Source organism: Halichoerus grypus, chromosome 4, assembly GCF_964656455.1.
Source record: "Halichoerus grypus chromosome 4, mHalGry1.hap1.1, whole genome shotgun sequence".
In the NCBI taxonomy this organism is placed as follows: Eukaryota; Metazoa; Chordata; class Mammalia; order Carnivora; family Phocidae; genus Halichoerus; species Halichoerus grypus.
This window is the reverse complement of record NC_135715.1, coordinates 78,448,188-78,468,088: the sequence shown is the minus strand read 5'-3', so window position 1 is coordinate 78,468,088 and position 19,901 is coordinate 78,448,188. Positions and strand designations below refer to the sequence as shown.

At 34.9% G+C, this 19,901-nt stretch overlaps 1 protein-coding gene across 4 annotated transcripts in view; it reads right to left on the bottom strand.

Moving 5' to 3' along the window:
* XPO4 (exportin 4) overlaps positions 1–19,901 on the bottom strand; it is a 116,954-nt gene that overhangs the window by 28,462 nt on the left and 68,591 nt on the right. For 3 of the 4 annotated variants that reach the window (XM_078070588.1, XM_036106629.2, XM_078070589.1), the window contains 3 exons: positions 17,521–17,633; positions 12,766–12,923; positions 12,335–12,509 (listed from right to left, as the gene is read on the bottom strand). In XM_078070588.1, coding sequence (XP_077926714.1) covers positions 12,335–12,509; positions 12,766–12,923; positions 17,521–17,633 — 446 coding nt within the window. The remainder of the gene's footprint in view (positions 1–12,334; positions 12,510–12,765; positions 12,924–17,520; positions 17,634–19,901) is intronic. The other variant, XM_078070590.1, reaches the window with a different exon arrangement.

Genomic DNA, 19,901 nt, shown 5'->3' with positions numbered 1-19,901 from the left:
GAAAACTTCAATACTCCCACAACTAACCATTTAAAATTTTTAGTTAAATTTTTCTCCAAAAGAAAATACCAGGCTCAGTAGATTTACAGGTGAAATCTAGTGAACTAGCAAAAAAAAAAAAAGCAAAACAACTAATCTTATACAAACTGATCCAGAGAAGAGAAAACAATGCATTAGAGAATGGTCTGTGGAGTTGTCATAATTCTGACAACAAACAAATCCAGCCATTCATAGAAGGCCATGATATGTGATCATCCAGTTGAGTTCAACTCAGAAATGCAAGGGTAATTTTACCATTAGAAATATCCATAAGGGGCGCCTGGGTGGCTCAGATGGTTAAGCGTCTGCCTTTGGCTCAGGTCATGATCCCAGGGTCCTGGGATCGAGCCCCACATTGGCCTCCTGGCTCAGCCGGGAGCCTGCTTCTCCCTCTCCCCCTGCTCATGCTGTCTCTCTCTCTCTGTATCTCTGTGTCTCAAATGAATAAATAAAATCTTAAAAAAAAAAAAAGAAATATCCATAAAAACAATTCAGTTCATTAAAAGATTAAGCAGAAATGCATTTAATAATATCCAATACTGTCATGTTTTACAAAACCCCATTAGCAATTCTGATAAAGAATAGCTCAAAAACCTAGAGCAAACATTATCCCTAATGATGAACCAGAAAAGATGAGCTCTGTTTCCACTTGTATTCAACACTGTACAATAAGAAAAAGAAATGTATTATACTATAAGAGAAAAAATACAGACTGTGAAGTCTGAAAAGCAATATTATCATTATTCACAGATTATATAACTGTCACAGAAGACTAAAAAGCCTCTGAAGACAAATTATTAGAACCAGTAAGAATTTAGAAGTTAGTAAATATCAGATCAATATATATAAACACCAACTGCATTTCTCTATGCTAGCAGCAATCTGAAAAATAAAGTTTTAAAAAGATACTATTTACAATAGTAACAAAAATATAAGGTACTAAAAAACATATTCCTTTATTTAAAGACAACGAATTAGACTTAAATCAGTACAGAGAAATACCACATTTATGGATAGAGTTAATATTGAGAGATATCCATTCTTCACTTAAGATCCCCCATAATCCCTACCATAATCCAACTTAATAAATTCACAAATTTTATATGGAAGAATAAAAAGCCAAATATATCCAAAACTCTTCTGAAGAACTGGATGGGAGTAGGGTGAGGGTAGGAGCATGACTGTTAAATACCTACACATCCCCTTAGAACAAAGCAAAATATGGAAATGATTAGAGAGCCCTGGAAACAGCCACTTTTATGTGAAAACTAGAATATATGACAGCAATTGTCCTATAAATCATTGAGAAATAATTCAATAAATATTGCTGGCAGCAAAAGAAACCAGCAACAAAGTGAAAACACTATGGAATGGGAAAAAAATATTTAGAAACCATAAATGTGATACGGGGTTAATATCCAAAAAATATAAAGAATTTCTTCTACAATTCCATAGCAAAAAACCCACAAATAATCCAATTTAAAAATGAACGAAGGACCTGAATAGACATTTTTCCAAAGAAGATGTAGGAATGGTCAACAGGTACATGAAAAGATGCTCAACATCACTAGTCATTAGGGAAATGCAAATCAAAATCAAAAGGAGACCTCACTTTATGCCTGTGAGAATGGCCATAATCAAAAGGACAAGAGATAATAAATAATGGCATGGATTAGGAGAAAGGGAACCCTTGTGCATTGTTTGTGGGATCGTAAATTGGTGCAGCCACTATAGAAAAATCAGTATGGAGGACCCTCAAAAAATTAACAGAATTACCATTTGATCCAGCAATTCTACTTCTGGGGATATATCCAAAGGAAATAAAAACTCAAAAAGATAATCTGCATCCCCACATTCACAGCAGCATTATTTATAACAGTCAAGACATGGAAACGACCTAAGTGTCCACTGACGAATAAAGAAATTGTGGTATATATACACACTGGAAAATTTCCCACCATTAAAAAAAAAAAAGAGGAAAACCTACCATTTGTGACAACATGGATGGACCCTGAAGGCATTACGCCCAGTGAAATGAGTCAGAGAAAGACAAATACTGATCTCACTTATATATGGAACCAGAAGAACAACAACAACAACAACAACCCCACCAAACTCAGAAAAAGACATCAGATTTGTTGTATCAGAGGGGGTGATGGGGAGAAATTGGAGAAAGGTGGTCAAAAAGTACAAACTTTCAGTTATAAGTTCTGGGGAAGTAAGGTACAACATGATGACTATAGTTAACACTGCTGTGTGATATATGGGAAAGCTGTTTGAGTAGATCCTAAGAGTTCTCATCACAAGAAGAAAATTTTTTTCTTTTCTTTTTATTGTATCTATGAGATGATGGATGTTAACTAATAAACCTATTGTGGTGATCATTTCACATATGTGTAAATCAAACCATCATGGTGTACACCCTTTAAGTTAAACTTATACAGCAGTGTGTATCAATTATTTCTCAATAAAAATGGGGAAAAACACACATATAAATAAATAAAAATCTGTTATCCATATGAAAAAAAGGGAAATTGGATCCCTACTTGGTATCATATTCAAAACTAAAGTCTAAGATGGTAAAGTCATGAAAGGTAAACCTTTAAAATATTTAGAAGAAAACACAGGAAGAGTAGTTGTCTGAAACAAGGAACTAATAATCCAAATCATTTTTTAAAAGTAATTTCTACACCCAACATGAAGTTCCAACTCACAACCTCGAGATCAAGAGCCACATTGCTCTTACTGACTGAGCCAGCTGGGCACCCCTAATAATGCCAATCATAAAAGAAATGACAGTAAGTTTGACTACACTAAGATGAAGAACATTTGTTCATCAAAAGACACCATGAAGTCTAACTGCAATATGCTGCTCAGGACTGGATTCCAAAACAGAAAAATGATTGATGGAAAATTAGTGAAATCCAAATAAAGCATGGAAGTTCAGTTAATAATAATGCATCCAATGTTAATTTCTTAGTTTTGACAAATGTACCACTGTTATATCACATGGTAAAATTAGAGGAAACTAGGTAAAAGGTACTGTCTTTGCAACTTTTCTGTAAATCTAAAATTATTCCAAATTAATAATAATAAGAAAGATATCATAAAGTGAAAAGAAGAGCCATAGAACTGGGAGGCTAGATATGCAACAAATAACTGACAAAAAAAATAAATAATGTACAGAATATATAAAGAATTTCTATAAAGCAGTATGAAAAAGGATAGGGAAACGGGCAAATGGGCTATTCAAAGGAATAACCACGGGAATCACATATATATGAAAAAACGCTCAACATTACTAGCACCTTAATTATATAAGACCATATTGTATACTTACAAGTTTGGCTAAACTGTGATGGTGAAGACATGAATCAATGAAAACTCACACACATCACTGCTGAACATGTAACTGGTTCCATCAGTTCAGCAAACAACTTGAAACTATCTTGTAAAACTGAACATTTACCTATCTTATCATCTAAAAATTCCATTTCTAGGTTTAGACCTTATAAAAGCTCTCATGAATGTATGCTAGGAAACACACAGAAGAATGTTTACTGTAATGCTGTTTGTAATGGCAAAAAAGGAACCTCAAAAGTTCATTTACAGCAGAATGGAGGAAAATTGTGGTATGACATTCACACAATGATGTATCTTATACATAGAAATGATCAAAATTTCTAAAGCAAGAGAATGACAACATTCACAACAGTGGTTACTTCTCTTGCAGGGGTGGAAGGGGGAGACGCTGGGGTCATGGGATGGGGATGAGTACACTGGAATCATCGACTGCAGTACTGATGATGTTCTTGGGTTGGGTCATGGGTTCACTCATGGTGATCTGATTATGTTTTAGAACAACATATTTTATTTTTTTGTCTGTATCAAATATGACATAATAAATAAAATCATCTACGGTGGTTTTGAGGACCAAAGAAAAGATCTATAAAATGAACAAACAGACTGCTAAAATGGCCATGCACAGTGCTCAATGTGTTATTAGCAGTAGGAAAAAAGGGTGGTTTTATTCCTTCAACAAAGATATATTGAATGCTAAGAGCGAAGCACTGGGATACAGAGATGAGTAAAATAGTTTCTTCCCAAAGAAACATCTGTGGCCTGTTTATATACTTAACGAAGCACGTGTTTTGCAGACATCATTTGTTAAGTCTTAACAGTTTATCTTGCCAAAATAAACAGACTGGTAACATATCTTAAGAGGAACTTATGGAATAGCATCCTCTGACCTCTGGTATCTCAAAAGGAAGAAGCAGGACATTTTCTTAAAACTATCTTTGTTGTTCTTTAGTACATATATAATGAATGTTATAATAATTTAATTATTCATATATAGAAAAGTACAAATAAAATGTAAAAGCCTTATAAGCTTTATTATTGAAAGAGCAATAATCCCTCCTATAAAGCCCTGATATTAGACAAAGCAGAAAATTACAGACTCTAAGAGCCCCTGTTCACTAGATGGTGATTTAAAATAAGAACTAAAAACTTCTAAAGAGCCTTCTGGTTCCTCCTGAATACCAATACAAGTAACTTATCAGGCAAAGTGTGAGAAATTTGGTTGATGACAATTGGCAACTAAATCTTTCAGTCTAATCACGGAGAACTGAAACCTAACCAAGTGCTTTTTCACAATACTTTGGCCCTGCTCCATGGCCACAGTGGCCAACACCCAGCAGCCAAGCCAGAGCACGTGCACAGAGATGACGAAGGAGTCCAAGCTAGACACTATGTGCTCATGCTCTAAGTATTGTCAGGCCTGCTGCCAGAAAGGCTTTGGAGAGGGGCTTAGAGCTCATAAGACTACTTGACCCCACTTTACTCCATTTGGGAATGGAGGGTGGAAAAGGTAATCAAACTATGATAACAGCACTTACATTTCAACGCTCACAATTAACTTAGAAGTGTATAAAGGAGTGAATCTGGAGCCCTTCAACCATAGAAAAATATGTTTTTATGTCTATGTGAATATAAAAAAAAAAGTCGTTAATTTTATTTATGAAGATGTTGCCAAAGGAAGCTTTCTAAAATAAATATGTATATGTGAATCTGCTCCCCCCTTTTGACACTGAATTCAATTTCAGAAATTAAAATCTAACATTATTATTTGATTCCAACTATATGACATTCTGGAAAAGGCAAAAACTATGGAGATAGTAGGGGCGCCTGGGTGGCTCAGTCAGTTAAATGGCTGCCTTTGGCTCAGGTCATGATCCCAGGGTCCTGGGATCGAGCCTTGCATCGGGCTCCCTGCTCAGAGGGAAGCCTGCTTCTCCCTCTCCCTCTGCCTGCCGCTCCCCCTGCTTGTGCTCTGTGTGTCTGTCAAATAAATAATTAAAATCTTTTTAAAAACCCCCAAAACTATGGAGATAGTAAAAAGATCAGTGGTTGCCAGGGGTAGGGGAAGGAGGCGGAGCACAAAAGATTTTTAAGGCCCCAAAACTATCCTGTATGATACTGTGATGGTGAATACATATCATTGCACATTCGTTAAAATCCACAGAACACGTAACACCAAGCGTGAATTCTAATGTAAACTATGGACTTTGTGGCATAAGGATGTGTCAGTCCTGGTTCATCAACTGCAACAAATATTTACCACACTGGTGGAGGGATGTTGATAGTAGGGGAGGCTGTTTGCATTTGTAGGGGCAGGGGGGAAGGATGGGATATGGGAACTCTGATTTTTCATTCAATTTTGCTATGAATCTAAAATTGTTCTAAATAATAAAGTATGTGTGTGTGTAACCCTAATATGAAATATTGTAAAAGTTCAAAAGATAACTCTTGCATTGAAAATACATCTCATGCTAGAGTCGTTCTAAATTTGATTGTTATGCTGTAAACAATTCCAAATCTACTCCTAACTATAACAGGACTATGGTTACTATCAGATATTTAGTATGATCCATCCCACTACAATAGATCTTTTTTCTACGAACAGCAAATAACCAACATGAGAACTCCAAATATTGTCCATGAAATTGAAAAGCTCATTCTTTGATCATCAGTATTTTCTTCATATGTAAACATAAATTACATGAGTTAGTTAAAAAAAAGCATATGATTCAGGCATAAAAAAATGCAGGAAGATAGATAATGGATAATTCATTCTCACACAGAAAGTTTTATTTCTAAGGAATAATCTTTAAGAAGTTCCTTAAGCTGGTTTAACTCTGCGTTCCATATCTCTAGCCTGAGGCTGCTGCTACTGTATTAGTCTTTACAAGGACTTGGGAGTGAAAACAAATTAAACAATCAGAGATTGTAGAGGATGGGGAAGAAGTGCCAAGAACACTGACCACTCGCAGTGTTCCCTTGCAAACATGATGAAAAAATCATTTGGCAGAAATAACTAATGAGACCAAAACATGCCTGCAATAAAAGAAGGCGGAAGAAAACTCCAGTTAAATGTAAGGGTTAAAAAAGGTTCTATCGATATACTATTTCTTAATCTGGAATTTGGTATACAATTGTTCATTTTATTATTTTTTATAACTTTTATATATATATGAAATTTTTTACTTTATATGAATGAAATATTTCACAGTAAGTTTAAAATTCATAGGCATTGGCACAACCCCCGAGTCCAATGACAGTTCAAATAACGTATGTAGTGCACAGTGTAAAATATTAATAAGAAAGGACATACGAAAGACTAAAGACTCAAAGAACTCTTATTAGTTTATGCTGTTATTCACTGGTTGGAAGAATTTAGATTCTTTTCCTGGTGTAGCATTATTTAAGGCAAATAAGGCAATATAGATAAAATCACAGAAATGTCACAAATAAAACTTCATGAACTCTACTTAAAATTTTAGAAGGCTTTGAATGCTAAATGCAAAAGGGATTAATTCATTCTCTTATTTTTTTTTTTCTTCTAGCCAGCCCTAAAGGCACAGAATTAATTTAACTTCAGCATACCTATGCAGCTGACAGTATTCCTGGCTTCTAAAAGACCCCAAGAGAAATTGATTTAGTGGACAAGTATTGCAGCTGTTAGAAGAATCCTATAGATAGATCACTGGGGGGCCGGGGGGGGGGGATCTGCCCCCATAAAAACACCAAGAGTCTGAGCTGCAATTTTCAGAGTTTTTAAACATTACAAATTCCTTCATATATTTTCTTTCTTTTGGAAATGCACCTGAATTTTCAAATTCTTAATGCTAAGTAATGTATATACATCAAGCACCCTGCCTGGTACATGGTAGGTGTCAATAAATATTTATGGAATTGAATTAATCCAGCAATAATCCTCATGGGCCGACATCTCAGGGACTTGCCTGGCTTACAAGGGGTAGAAGGGCAATCCCTTTTTTCTACCTCACTCTAGTGTTCATTTTTTGAACCCCTGGCACATTAGATCTGGTTAGGCTTCTAATGCTAATAACACTGTTTTAAACAATACAAAGGATACTACATGGAACAATAGTTATGACAATAGGTAAGCTTTATTCTCAACCAACTATACTCCACCTCAAGTGCAAGAATTCTGTAAAACACAAACACTGGTTCTGTGCTAGGATTAGCACAGCAAATTGAGAAAACTGGAGGTGACTCATATACAGTCGGGAAAACACTGCATTGGTAAAATTATGATCCAATCAGGATTAAATAAAACAGTGAAATTATTATTATTATTTTTAAAGATTTTATTTATTTATTTGACAGAGAGAGACACAGCGAGAGAGGGAACACAAGCAGGGGGAGTGGGAGAGGGAGAAGCAGGCTTCCTGCAGAGCAGGGAGCCCAACGCAGGGCTTGATCCCAGGACCCTGGGATCATGACCTGAGCGAGCTGAAGGCAGATGCTTAACGACTGAGCCACCCAGGTGCCCCGAAACAGTGAAATTATTTTTTAAAGACTTCTTTAATAAGAATCTTTATTTAAGGTACAATAATAGCCAATTTTCTAACAAATACCCTAATGGAGGTAAAGCTGTTAATATTAAAAAGAAGTATACTTTAAACGTGCAAGGTTTAAGAAATACTCATTCACCTCATCTAATTATCTTTTTTAAAAAAAAAAACTCTTTCAAGCAGATGAAATGAATGCACATAATGGGGCTGGACAGCTGTCCTGCTCTCTACTATATCACCAATTTATTCTTTCCTGGCCATCAGAACCACGGGGTGGGGAGGTTAGCATGGCTTCTCAAACAGTCCCATCTTCTTGTGAGTTAAGGGGCAAGGCCAACTATACGTGTATATTGTACGGACATCACCATGCCAGAAAGTGAGTTAATAGCTTTCCCTCTTATCACTGAAATGTCCCAAATTATGCTTCCCACTTCTCAATTTCAATTTATAATTTGGCTTCGATGCTTTCCTTTTCACTACGTCTCCTCCCCACAAAGTAATTATCCACTGAGCCAGAGAAAATAGATTCTGAATGAAGAATGCTGAACTTCACATGTACTCACTCATTCAACAAAATGCAAAGTTACTTTACCACGCTACATTCTATAATGAACTTCCTAACAACTTTATCAAGTATCTTTCTCTTTACTACCTTGTCCTGCTGGTCTTGAGCTTAGGCTACAATTAAAGTTTCTTCTTTACAAAGTTTACCTACTACCACCTCCTTTACATATCCACCCTGAAACATACATGCACACCCAAACACACATACACTTCAAGGTTTAAGCATCGTGCTTGGCTGCTCTGCTCAATTAACTGAACAAGTTATGTGGCTCCTGTCTGATGAACCTACTGGGGGCTGAACTTAAAATTTTCTATTGACAAAAGAAACCAAGAAACAAACTAGAGTATAGAGTTCGAGTCATAGTCTCTTCAAATTTCACTGAATCGATTCAAATGGATGTACCAGTATTATAAACATTTTATAAAACAATTGATATAATGTGAACAATTATTTTGTTAGAATTTTAATTTTTAAGGCAATGATTCCATCTCTACAGTATTCTCACCTCTTCAGTCCAGGAATAGACAGTATCTGATTTCTGGGGTGCAATGAAAAAATTCTTGGCTTCAGGAAGCCTCAAGTAATACCAGGAAATTTTAACAGCCAACAGAACAACTTGGCTGAAGATTGGAATTACTCTTTTTGAGCACTTTCAGTTCACTGCAAGTTGAAGAGCAGTCATAAATAACTATCTTCACACACAGGCTAAAGCCACCAAGCAAAGACACGTTTCATGAAATGCACATTAGTATCACAAACTTCTCTTCCCATGTAGATTTTTTTTCTTGCTACAGCCACATAATTACCATTGGAGACATAAACTTCTAAAAAAGGAGACAATCTGTATGTATTCCTAAATAAATATAGTTTTGAAAAAATATTCTCACAATAACACAGAAGTGTATATGCTGAATCTATTTTCCTATTGGGGGCAAAAAAACCTCCTTCGCTATTAGAGAAAAACAAAACATTTCACAAAATTAAAATTGTGAAGAAAAGTAATATTAAAACTATTGGTTTGCACAAAATTCAAGAACTTGTCTTACCTTGGTAAAATAGTTTACACATCACATGCTCTCAATAAGTGCTATTATTTAAAGGTTCATTTTTATCATTATTATTCCACATTTTATTATGCGTACTGTACAGGCACTTCCATATAGTTAATCCACCCCATGGAACACTAGAAGGAATTATTATCCTACCTATATCAACGTGCTCAAAAAAGGTTAAGCAATTTGTCCAAGGTTCTGTAGTTTATAATTACTTGGCTCATGACAGTACTGTCTCCTTCCAATGTTCATGATCTTTCTGTATCACGCTGACTCTCAAAGCAGTTTTTTTTAATATGTCTCAATTTTTCTATTTTTACTTAAAAAATGATTTTTTAAATATATTTTTCCATCTGAGGTCGACAACTATGTATTATGTACTAGTACTACAATCACTGGGTGCCCAAGGAAACAAAAGATGATGTGACCTGTGTCCTAGAACTTCCACCCTGGTTTGGCTAGATTTGTTCATGTACTTTGGTATTATTTGCACATTCCCCAGGCTCCCCTCCCCCAGCACACACAAGATATAATGAAAACCACATGAGGTTGAGATGACATTTAGGAGGATTTGTTTAGTCTTCTGGCAACTCATCCTGAGGGGGTCTCCCTCTTAGCCCTCAACTTCACCAAACCTCGCCTATCTGGATACTCTGAGTAATACAAAGCTTTAGACAAATCTTTCCCCTTTGCCTTTTTAATAGGTAACCAATTATTTTTTTCAATTTAAATTCAATTAACTAACATATATTAGTTTCAGAGGTAGGTAGCCATTTTTTTTTTTTAGGATTGTATTTATTTATTTGACAGAGAGCAGGAGACAGAGTGAGAGAGAGCACAAGCAGGGGGAGCAGCAGAGGGAGATGGAGAAGCAGGCTCCCCACTGAGCAGGGAACCTGATGTCGGGCTCAATCCCAGGACCCAGGGATCATGACCTGAGCCAAAAGCAGACACTTAACCGACTGAGCCACCCAGGTGCCCCGGTAACCAATTATTTTTAAAACCATTTTAAAACATCATAAACAGATCAATTAAATTAATTAAAACAAATGAAAAGAAATAACACTTTTCTTAAATGAAATGTATTAGGTATATCATATCTACACCACACCTTCTTGTGAAACAAGCACAATATACATCAACTCTGAAAGTGTATCTAGGCTTTCTGTATTCTAAAATTTCTCTATCAATCTTGACAGAAAAATTGTTTTCCAAGTTGTCAGTCTCCTGGTCAAAATAAATGAATTCTAAACTTAAAATCTGCAAACCAAAATGTTATATATCTTCCAGCAATTCTTCTATAAAGTGCTTAGGAACTTCTTTTTTTTTTTTTTTAAGATTTTTTTAATTTATTTGACAGGAGAGAGAGAGTACAAGCAGGGGTAGTGGCAGGCAGAGGTAGAGGGAGAAGCAGGCTCTCCACTCAGCAGGGAGCCCGATGCGGGGCTCGATCCCAGGACCCTGGGATCATGACCTGAGCCGAAGGCAGATGCTCAACGACTGAGCCACCCAGGCACCCCGCTTAGGAACTTCCTTAACCCACAAACAGAAACTAAAAAATAGCTGTGTTTCTAAATACGTGATCAACATACTGTTTAATCCACCTGGTTTAGAACAGAGTACAAACAAACCAAGGTGGGGGAAAGCACAATGAAACCATGTAAAATGAAACCTGATTTGATTCAGAATTTGTGATAATTTGAAAGGGGTTTGAATCAAGCTTACTTAGAATTTCCCCATGTTTCCATGCTCAGAACATAATTTTTCCCCGAGAAATTCAAATCTCACATATGATGCCTTTAAGCTTCTATTCCTCTACTACCTACATTTTTTTCCAACACACAAATATCTGCCTGACCTGGTTCCTTTACTCATCAAACCACTAAAGTGTCCAACTACATAAATCATTCTCGAGTCCTCTATCTTCTGAACACCCGTAAAGGGATACGAAAAATCACACAGATGTTGCCAGACCCCCAACAAAACAATTCAGTTAGGATTTAACATAAAATTCAAACATATCTACAAATATTCTTTTTACTTACGATCTTTGAAAAAAACCCACATTTTGATTCATAAAAAGAAAAATTAGTTTCAACAATTTAAGAACCACTAGAGAGGAAAAAATCAATTATTTCCCATGATTAATGTAGTTATTCACAGTAACTGTTATAAACACAGCTGTGTTGTCAAGGAGTTTTAGTTTCCTAAATTAAATTTTATATTTGGAAAATATACAATCGACAACTTGTACCAAAAAACATCTTTAGTACTGTTATTGATCTTGATTTAAAGAAAATTAAATTCTACCAAGATATACTATTAAACCACAGCATCAAAAAAATTAAAGAATACAGCCTAATCAAAACCAGCATGATTACATTTGAACCAAATTATGTTCATAATTTCCAGGTAAGTCCAAATTTTTTAATCCTCAAAAAATATAAAATTACCATATTAGCAATTTTTAAACTTAAAATTTTCATTGTTAAAATGGGCTTGCAACATAATTCTTAATATAGACACTTCACTCCATTTCCTACAGACACTCAATTATCTCAAAATTAAAATCTTGACACCAATAAATTTAATCTATTAAAGTGATTTTAATCCACAAGACTTTAAAAGTAATGTTTCTAAACACAGATTACAAATAATTTGCACATATAAACAAAAATGCAATTTTAACAATAGCTAGCACTTGCTTAATTACTTGTCATGAGAAATGCTGCAGAGGCACAGCAAATTGCCTTGTAAAAAACGGAACGGACACAATTTATTTTAGAATAGGCACTCACCACTTCTTCCAATGCAGCACTTCGCCCAAAAGAACAAGTGAGGTGTGTGAGGCAGTTAACAAAGGACGAGAAAAGTTCATTTGGAATGGCAGTTAAAACATTTCGAGGGAACACAGTTATCAGGTTGCTGATAATGCTGGAGATTCCCACAGCTTCTGAATCTTCTATTTCAATTCTACAAATCAAGTAATGAGTATTATTAAGTGGTAGTAGAAGAAAAGTCCCAAGAACTCATTTCCAAACATGCAAATATTATCACCCATTCATTTTTAAAGGCATGTCTCTGTGTATTAATTTCAAATTACCCATATAACTATACTTCAGAATATAAACAGGGAAAAAAAAAAATCACTGGTTTTTCTCCTCTAATGTTAAACACAAAGAAAAAACTGAAAGTTCCTTTTTCAGTTATGAAGGGTAAGTATACCTACCCATTGATAGTATTCAGTAATCCCTCAATGAAGTGTGCTAGATAATCAACTTGTGATCCTTCATCGGGGAAGATAGGTCCATGAAGAGAAGCTAACTGGGCAAGGCACTGAAGAGAATCTTGTGCCATATCTGAATCTTCTCTGATTTTTCGATGTACCTGTTAGAAAGAATTACTAATCCATAAAAATAAATTCTTCTTTTGTAAGGGTCACGTGTCTATCATGCCGAATGAGGTAAGAGAAAAAATTCACTGTAGCTGGTTATTTCTAGAAAATTAATTCTTGAACTTAACTAAAATTGAAAATTGTCCCTCAGTCCACTTTACATTATAAGCCATGATTTTAAACTTATCAAGTAATTTTTAACTGACGGCTACCTACATTTTGAAAATTGAACTGTCTCCAGCATGTTATGACAAAGAGAGAAACAGATGCCAGCCAGTCAGACATACTGCTTCTTCTAAAAACAGCAACAACGACAGTCATCTGTATTATGCTAACTATGCCTAGCTACAGCTTCTTGCTAAAGTTAGCAGACAAGTTCAATCAAGAGTATATAGATGCTGCTTTAGCAGAAGTAAACAGTTGCACACTTAGAAAACCAATATACCTTTCAATCCCTAAACATTCACCCAGTATATAAGCACATTCTTTCATTACTCTGAGATTGCCCACAATTTGTTTCAACTTCATTTTATCCTATACCATTGCTATTAATAATGGCTAAATTTTTTAAATTTTATTTAAATTATATTTAAGTCCACTTTAAACCTCATCTAGATCTTATTTCAATGATGCAATACTGATGTGAAACATCTGGTGCACAGTATGCTGTACGAAGGAAATGCTCCTGAAATACTGCTCCCTAGTTTTAGTGTGTTATTAATATTCTCAGATTTTAAAAGATGTTTCATTTCTGTGATGTGACATAATTAAACAGGAAAATACACTTAGGAAAGAAATTACAGGTAATTTCTTATCCTAATCCACCAACCACATTTAACGGCAACCATTTTCTACTTTCCACAAGCATTTGACTTCTCCAGCCCTTCTTTTCTTACACAAATCTCTTTGCTTTCTGAATGTCACAGAATTTTAAACATTAGTTCTCTATTTGTTTCAAGTTACATTCACTTTGACTCTGCAAATCATTTATAAATTACTTGAAGTTACCATATTTCTCTTAAGTATTCACAGGTACATTTTTGGGACACAGTGAACAGACACTCAAATCTTTATTCACAGATTAATTTCATTAATCTTTAAACCTTGAACTTCTTAAGGCTGTAAGAAATTTAAAATACTAAAGAGTCACAAAGTTAACTGATCTACTGACATGTTTAAAATATTCCACCCTCTTTGGTCTAGAACGGGGGTTGGCAAATCATAGCCTATGGCCAAATCTGGCCTCCTGCTTATTTTGTATGGCCTATCAGATGGTTTTTACATTTTTACAGGGTTGAGGAAAACAAAATCAAAGAAAAATGTTAATTTCAAACATAAGACAATTATACAAAATTCACATTTTAGTAACTGTGAATAAAATTCTACAGGAACACTGCCACACTTATTTGTTTAGGTATCATCATGGCTGCTTCTGTCCGACAATGGCAGAGCTAAACAGCTGCCTCAGAGAACATATGACCTGCAAAGCCAAATATTTACTACCTGGCCTTTACAGAAAAAGTCTGCCAATCCCTGGTCTAGAATAACACAAATGTTTCTCAAAATACACCCTATTACATTTTAAGTTTTAAATAGTAAATTAAAAGTATAATACACAAATTCATATATCTACATTGTCCAATTCAAGAACTTCTGAACACAACTCATTCTCAAATTCCTTATCTGAAAACTGTAACTAAATTTCTCTCATCATGCCTTTTTACCTAATCACCATTTAAACATGTTATCCAGGGGTACATTCTGCCAATGAATATAATGCAATCCGGACAATAGAGGTTTTCTTTTCTACCTATAGAGCTAAATGGTTGCTCATTCCTGGTTGAGAAGAGAGGAGCCAAAATATATGATGACCGAAATAGCTAATGTTGATTATGTAATAAAATAAAATAAACTGCCTCAGAGCCTGCATGTACTACTGTTCAAACTTAATTTATGTTCTCTGAAATATGAGCCATATAAAACTCGTGATAAGCCAATGATTAATTCTTGTATAATATAGTAGATTCTTGCCCTTCTTCCAATGTCAGCATTACAAAGGAGTTCTACCGCAACTGAACTATATTATACAAATTAAAAACTGAATTTATCACCTGAATAGGAAAAGCAGAGGGATACGGAAAAGCAAAGTCTAGCAGAACACCCAAGGAGGTGAATGGCGAAGCAAGACAAGGAGTAAAGAGAAGCAAGTTAGTAAGATAAATTCTATTGGAACAGGCTGAATCTGAGATGTCTGTGGGCCATCCAAATTAAAACATCGAGTAAGCACTTGGATTATAAGGCTCTGGAACTCTGGAGCAGCCTGTGCTGAATATAGATTTAGGAGTCATCAGTGCAGAAGTGGCGCTTCAAGTCCTACGTGTGGAAGAGAGCGCCCAAGGAAAGTGTATACAGTCAGCAAAGTTGAGAACTAAGAGAGAACACTAATAAGTTTTGCAGTAAGCAGAGAAAATAAGAGACCATAAATGAGGTCAAGGAGAATCAAAAAGGTAGGAGGAAAAACTAATGAAAGTGGTTTTTCTAATACCTTATGGAAGAAAGAAAAATTGAGACATCTGTAAACTTCTGAGGGACAGAATGAAACCTAGAGTATTCCTAAATTCAGATGTGACCAACACATTTAAAGTCTTAAATTCATGCAATAGTATATTTATGTCTACCTACTCAAATCTAGAGAAATAAGGATATCCAACAGAAAACTGCTTTCTATTAGGTAATGAATTCACATAACTGCAAATAAATGAATGAAATTAAACGATCAGCCACTGTTATTTTTGTAATAAATTACAAATTAAAACTCCTTAATGAAAGCAATAGGCCACAAACACAAAACTATTAAAATAACACAGTAAAAAGGGTTAACTTTCAACTTCAGAAGCTATTTGCATGGGGTGGTTCACAGCTGACAGGAGCAGCTGTCTAGTTTGTCTAGACAGCTGTTCAGATTTGGGGGAGCTGTTTCCAGTACTGCCAGCAAGTTTTTCACCTTTTCAAAAACTGCTGGAATGGGATCGTCTTTCAGTCAAATGAATAACACAAAGAAGTGAACTTGGATATGCATCAAAACAATTTCTGTCAGATGTGGCAGGCAACAGAATTTCTTAATTTAGTTACAATTATCGCTTTCGTACGGACAGTGTTTTTAGTCATCATTTCTCTGATTTAAAGAATAAAATGTAAGGTAATGTTTATTCTGAACATTTCTATTTTATTTCATTTTTATGTATAACCATGGATGAATAACCTTATTCTAGGTATTGTAAAATATATACCACAAAGCTACAATATTTTAAATGGTTTCATCAGAAAAGGAAGGCAGTTGTAAGGATAGTAAATAATGTTTTTCTAACAAATGAAAAGGTAAGAAACTAAAATGGTTGGGATTAAGTAAAAGGGCTTCCTTTCTTTTTTTTCTTAATTGGTCTTTATTTGGACTTTTACCCCAGTCATTATACCTAACTAACTTGTGTGCTTGCACTATTAACAGCAAATCAGCATCCCTCCCCACTCTATACACACATTTTTTTCACCAGCTTTGGACTATTGTAGTGGGGACCCTCATGAGCAAACATAGGAACATATTGCTTACTTCTTGATATTTAGCAAATAATAAACAGGACTATTTAAAGTTACAATTGAAATAAATTGCTATTCAATAACACTAACTTAACCCATGACTGATAAATTAGTACATAAAAAAGTATACTACTCTACTACAGTAGTTCTCAAAGTGTGGTCCAGGGATCCTGAGACATTCCTAAGATCATGTCAGGTTATCTATAAGGGCAAAACTATTTTCATACTAATACTAACACAGTATCTGCCCTTTCCATTCTCACTGTCATACATGTATACAATGGAGTCTCCTCAAGGTTACTTGACCTGTAATAATATTACAACCAACTGGATGCAGAAGCAGATCTGAGAATCTGGCCATCTTCTATTAAGCATAAAATGTGAGTTCTGCAAAAATATAAAACAATGCCACTCTTTTCAGGAAACTTCCCTATAGCTATTTGTTCACTAAAATGTTATTTATGTTAATATGTAATGGTTTGGTGTTGCTACTTTTTTTTTAAAGATTTTATTTTCAAGTAATCTCTCTACCCAACATGCGGCTTGAACCCACAACCCTAAGATCAAGAGTTGCATGCTCCACCGACCGAGCTAGCCAGGTGCCCCCTCGTATTGCTATTTTTAAATGAATTAATTACTTTTTAAAGTTTTCAGTTTGAATTTTTAATACGGTAAATATTAATAGCTATAACCCCATAAACAAAAGCTCTTCGGAGTCGTCAATAATTTTTAAGAATGTAAAGGGGTCTTGAGATCAAAAAGTTTGAGAACTTCGGCTCTAGGACATTCAACTCTTCATACTTACATAACATTTTTATAAATTAGCAAGAACATTTCTAGATAATTTCTATTTAAGCAGATGTATTTGTTAGAAGAGAAGGCTTCAGAGGAGAAAGCAATCTGTCCTGTTTTACTTAAGAAAAATACAAAACATGTACTCTTTTCAGTGGCACTCTTCCTTGGCCTTCACCACCAGAGATGAAAAGCAAGACTTACTGTGAAGAACAGCTCCATAACTCTGCTATCCAGAAGAGTCTCCCGCCAGGACTCTGTTGGCTTTAACAGCACATTTTGTGAGGATTCAAACATAGCTATATAATGTCTGCCCAGTTATCTAGTGTCAAGGTCAACAACAATAACATTCTCACTTTGTCTAAAGTATAAGTATATCCTAAATATAACAGGAGCAATCCAGAAAGAATGTAATGGAAACAGTTTAAGCCTCTTCACATATGCTACATGCATGAAGCTAAGGAATAAAAGGCATTAGGTGCTTAAAAAAAAATGCTACAGGAATATAAGATCACAGTTTCATCAGAATTACATGTCATGCTGCAGGGATATAAAAACTTTGATAATCAGAGATCCTAATGGTAGCAACAAAAGGAAAAATGTGAATATAAAACAGATGCCAAAATATATACAAAAAAGGAAAAATCAATTTCTGAATATTTATCCCATTTCCCCCAATATCTTATTAACAGCTAAAACTACATATACAAAATGTGAGTCTCATAAAAGACTACTTGAAAAAATAGTATTTTCCCCAAAGAAGTATATTCACTGGGTAACAAAAAAAGAACAAAAGCAAATATACATCATACTGAAGCAGAAAAACTCCCACACATTAGATTATGCAAATACCAATTCCAGACAAAGAAATAATCAGTTTATGTACAACTCTATATTCATTTAAAATCCCACAGACTAAAAATCAACTTTTACGGTGTTCAAGTGTTTCAATATCAAACATGCTTCAAATGGAATCCTATCTTTGCCATACTTCAAATAACCATAACATACTTTTTTTTTTTTTTAAGATTTTTTTTTTTTTTTTTTTTTATTTGACAGAGAGAGACATAGCGAGAGAGAGAACACAAGCAGGGGGAGTGGGAGAGGGAGAAGCAGGCTTCCCGCGGAGCAGGGAGCCCGACGCGGGGCTCGATCCCAGGACCCTGGGACCATGACCTGAGCCGAAGGCAGACGCTTAACGACTGAGCCACCCAGGTGCCCCAACCATAACATACTTTTAAGTGTCCACGAATATAATTCACACAAGGACACTGATGTAGAAACTGAGGTTAAGAAAAGGGAAAGCTGTCTGCGCATGAAGACAGTAGTTATGCCCCTTCCACTGCTAATCAGATGTCCAGCTAAATACATCAACAGGGCAACATTCTAATCACTCAATGAGAAATTTCAAAAATAGTTATCCAAAACTATAGCTTGCAAAAATTAGACACAAGTTCAAATGCTGTATTTTCATTAAAGCCCAAATCATTAAGAGAGAACATTAGAGGCTATGAAAATGCTTTGGAAATCATTTTTTAAAAGATTATTACTTAACCCCCTTTTGAAATATCTAATATTTTGTCTCTGAAGAGCAAGGAGGGGACTACGAGTTGTTTGAGAAGAGAAGTCTGCTTGCTTATTTCGGAAAAACTGCTCCAAAAATGTTCTGCAGCTCCATTTGATTGATGAATAAAAGTGAAATTCAAGTCAGTCACATAATTTCACTTTTCTCTTCCTTTATCTGCCCCCTTGTGGAGGTGCAGGGAAAGAGTCAAGAGGACTTGTAAGAGGAACGGTTAAAACGAAGTAAGCCTGGATTTTGAAGAGAAAAAAAAAAATCAGCCCATGAGTACTAAGAGTTTTCAGTGTGTTAATAGTTTTTTAAATGACTTCACTTTCTCACTAGGCACACATTTTGATCTTATGTTGTTAATGTGCTCTGCATTCAGAATATACTGGTTGAATACTAGGTATTTTTACATGTTGTCTAAAATGAAGGCTTATCTTAGAGAAACAAGTATTTGTGGATGAAATCATAGGGCGTCTAGGATTTGCTTTACAATTATCTGAGGATGGAAGAGTATAGATTGAAACAAAAACTCAGAGCTAATGAAGCTGGGTATTTTATTTTTGCACATCTTTGAAATTTTCCACAATAAAAGTCTGGGGCATAAAAAAAGGTTTAAGCATATGAAATAAAGTACCCAAGAGTAAGGCAATAAATTCTTTGTACTTCATAAAAAATATTCCACTTATTTTTTTTCCAGCTCTATTTTCCTTAAATTTCAATGTCCCATTTTATTAATTAAAAGGCAATGATTTTGATATATACTGTTCAGTAATGAAAAATATTTATTACTTATGCTCAGTACTGTGTTGAGCACCTGCATAAAGAAAATCATGACAATCTCCTTCAAATTTTTTAGGAGTTTGCAATCTTATAGTAAAATGGTAACAAACTATTATTTTGCTGGACATCCAGATCTAACAAACAAAATATATGTGTGTAATTTTACTAAATATTTTCATCTAGAAAAATTACAGAATTTATTAGTACTTCATATGCTTACAAAAGGTATAAATTT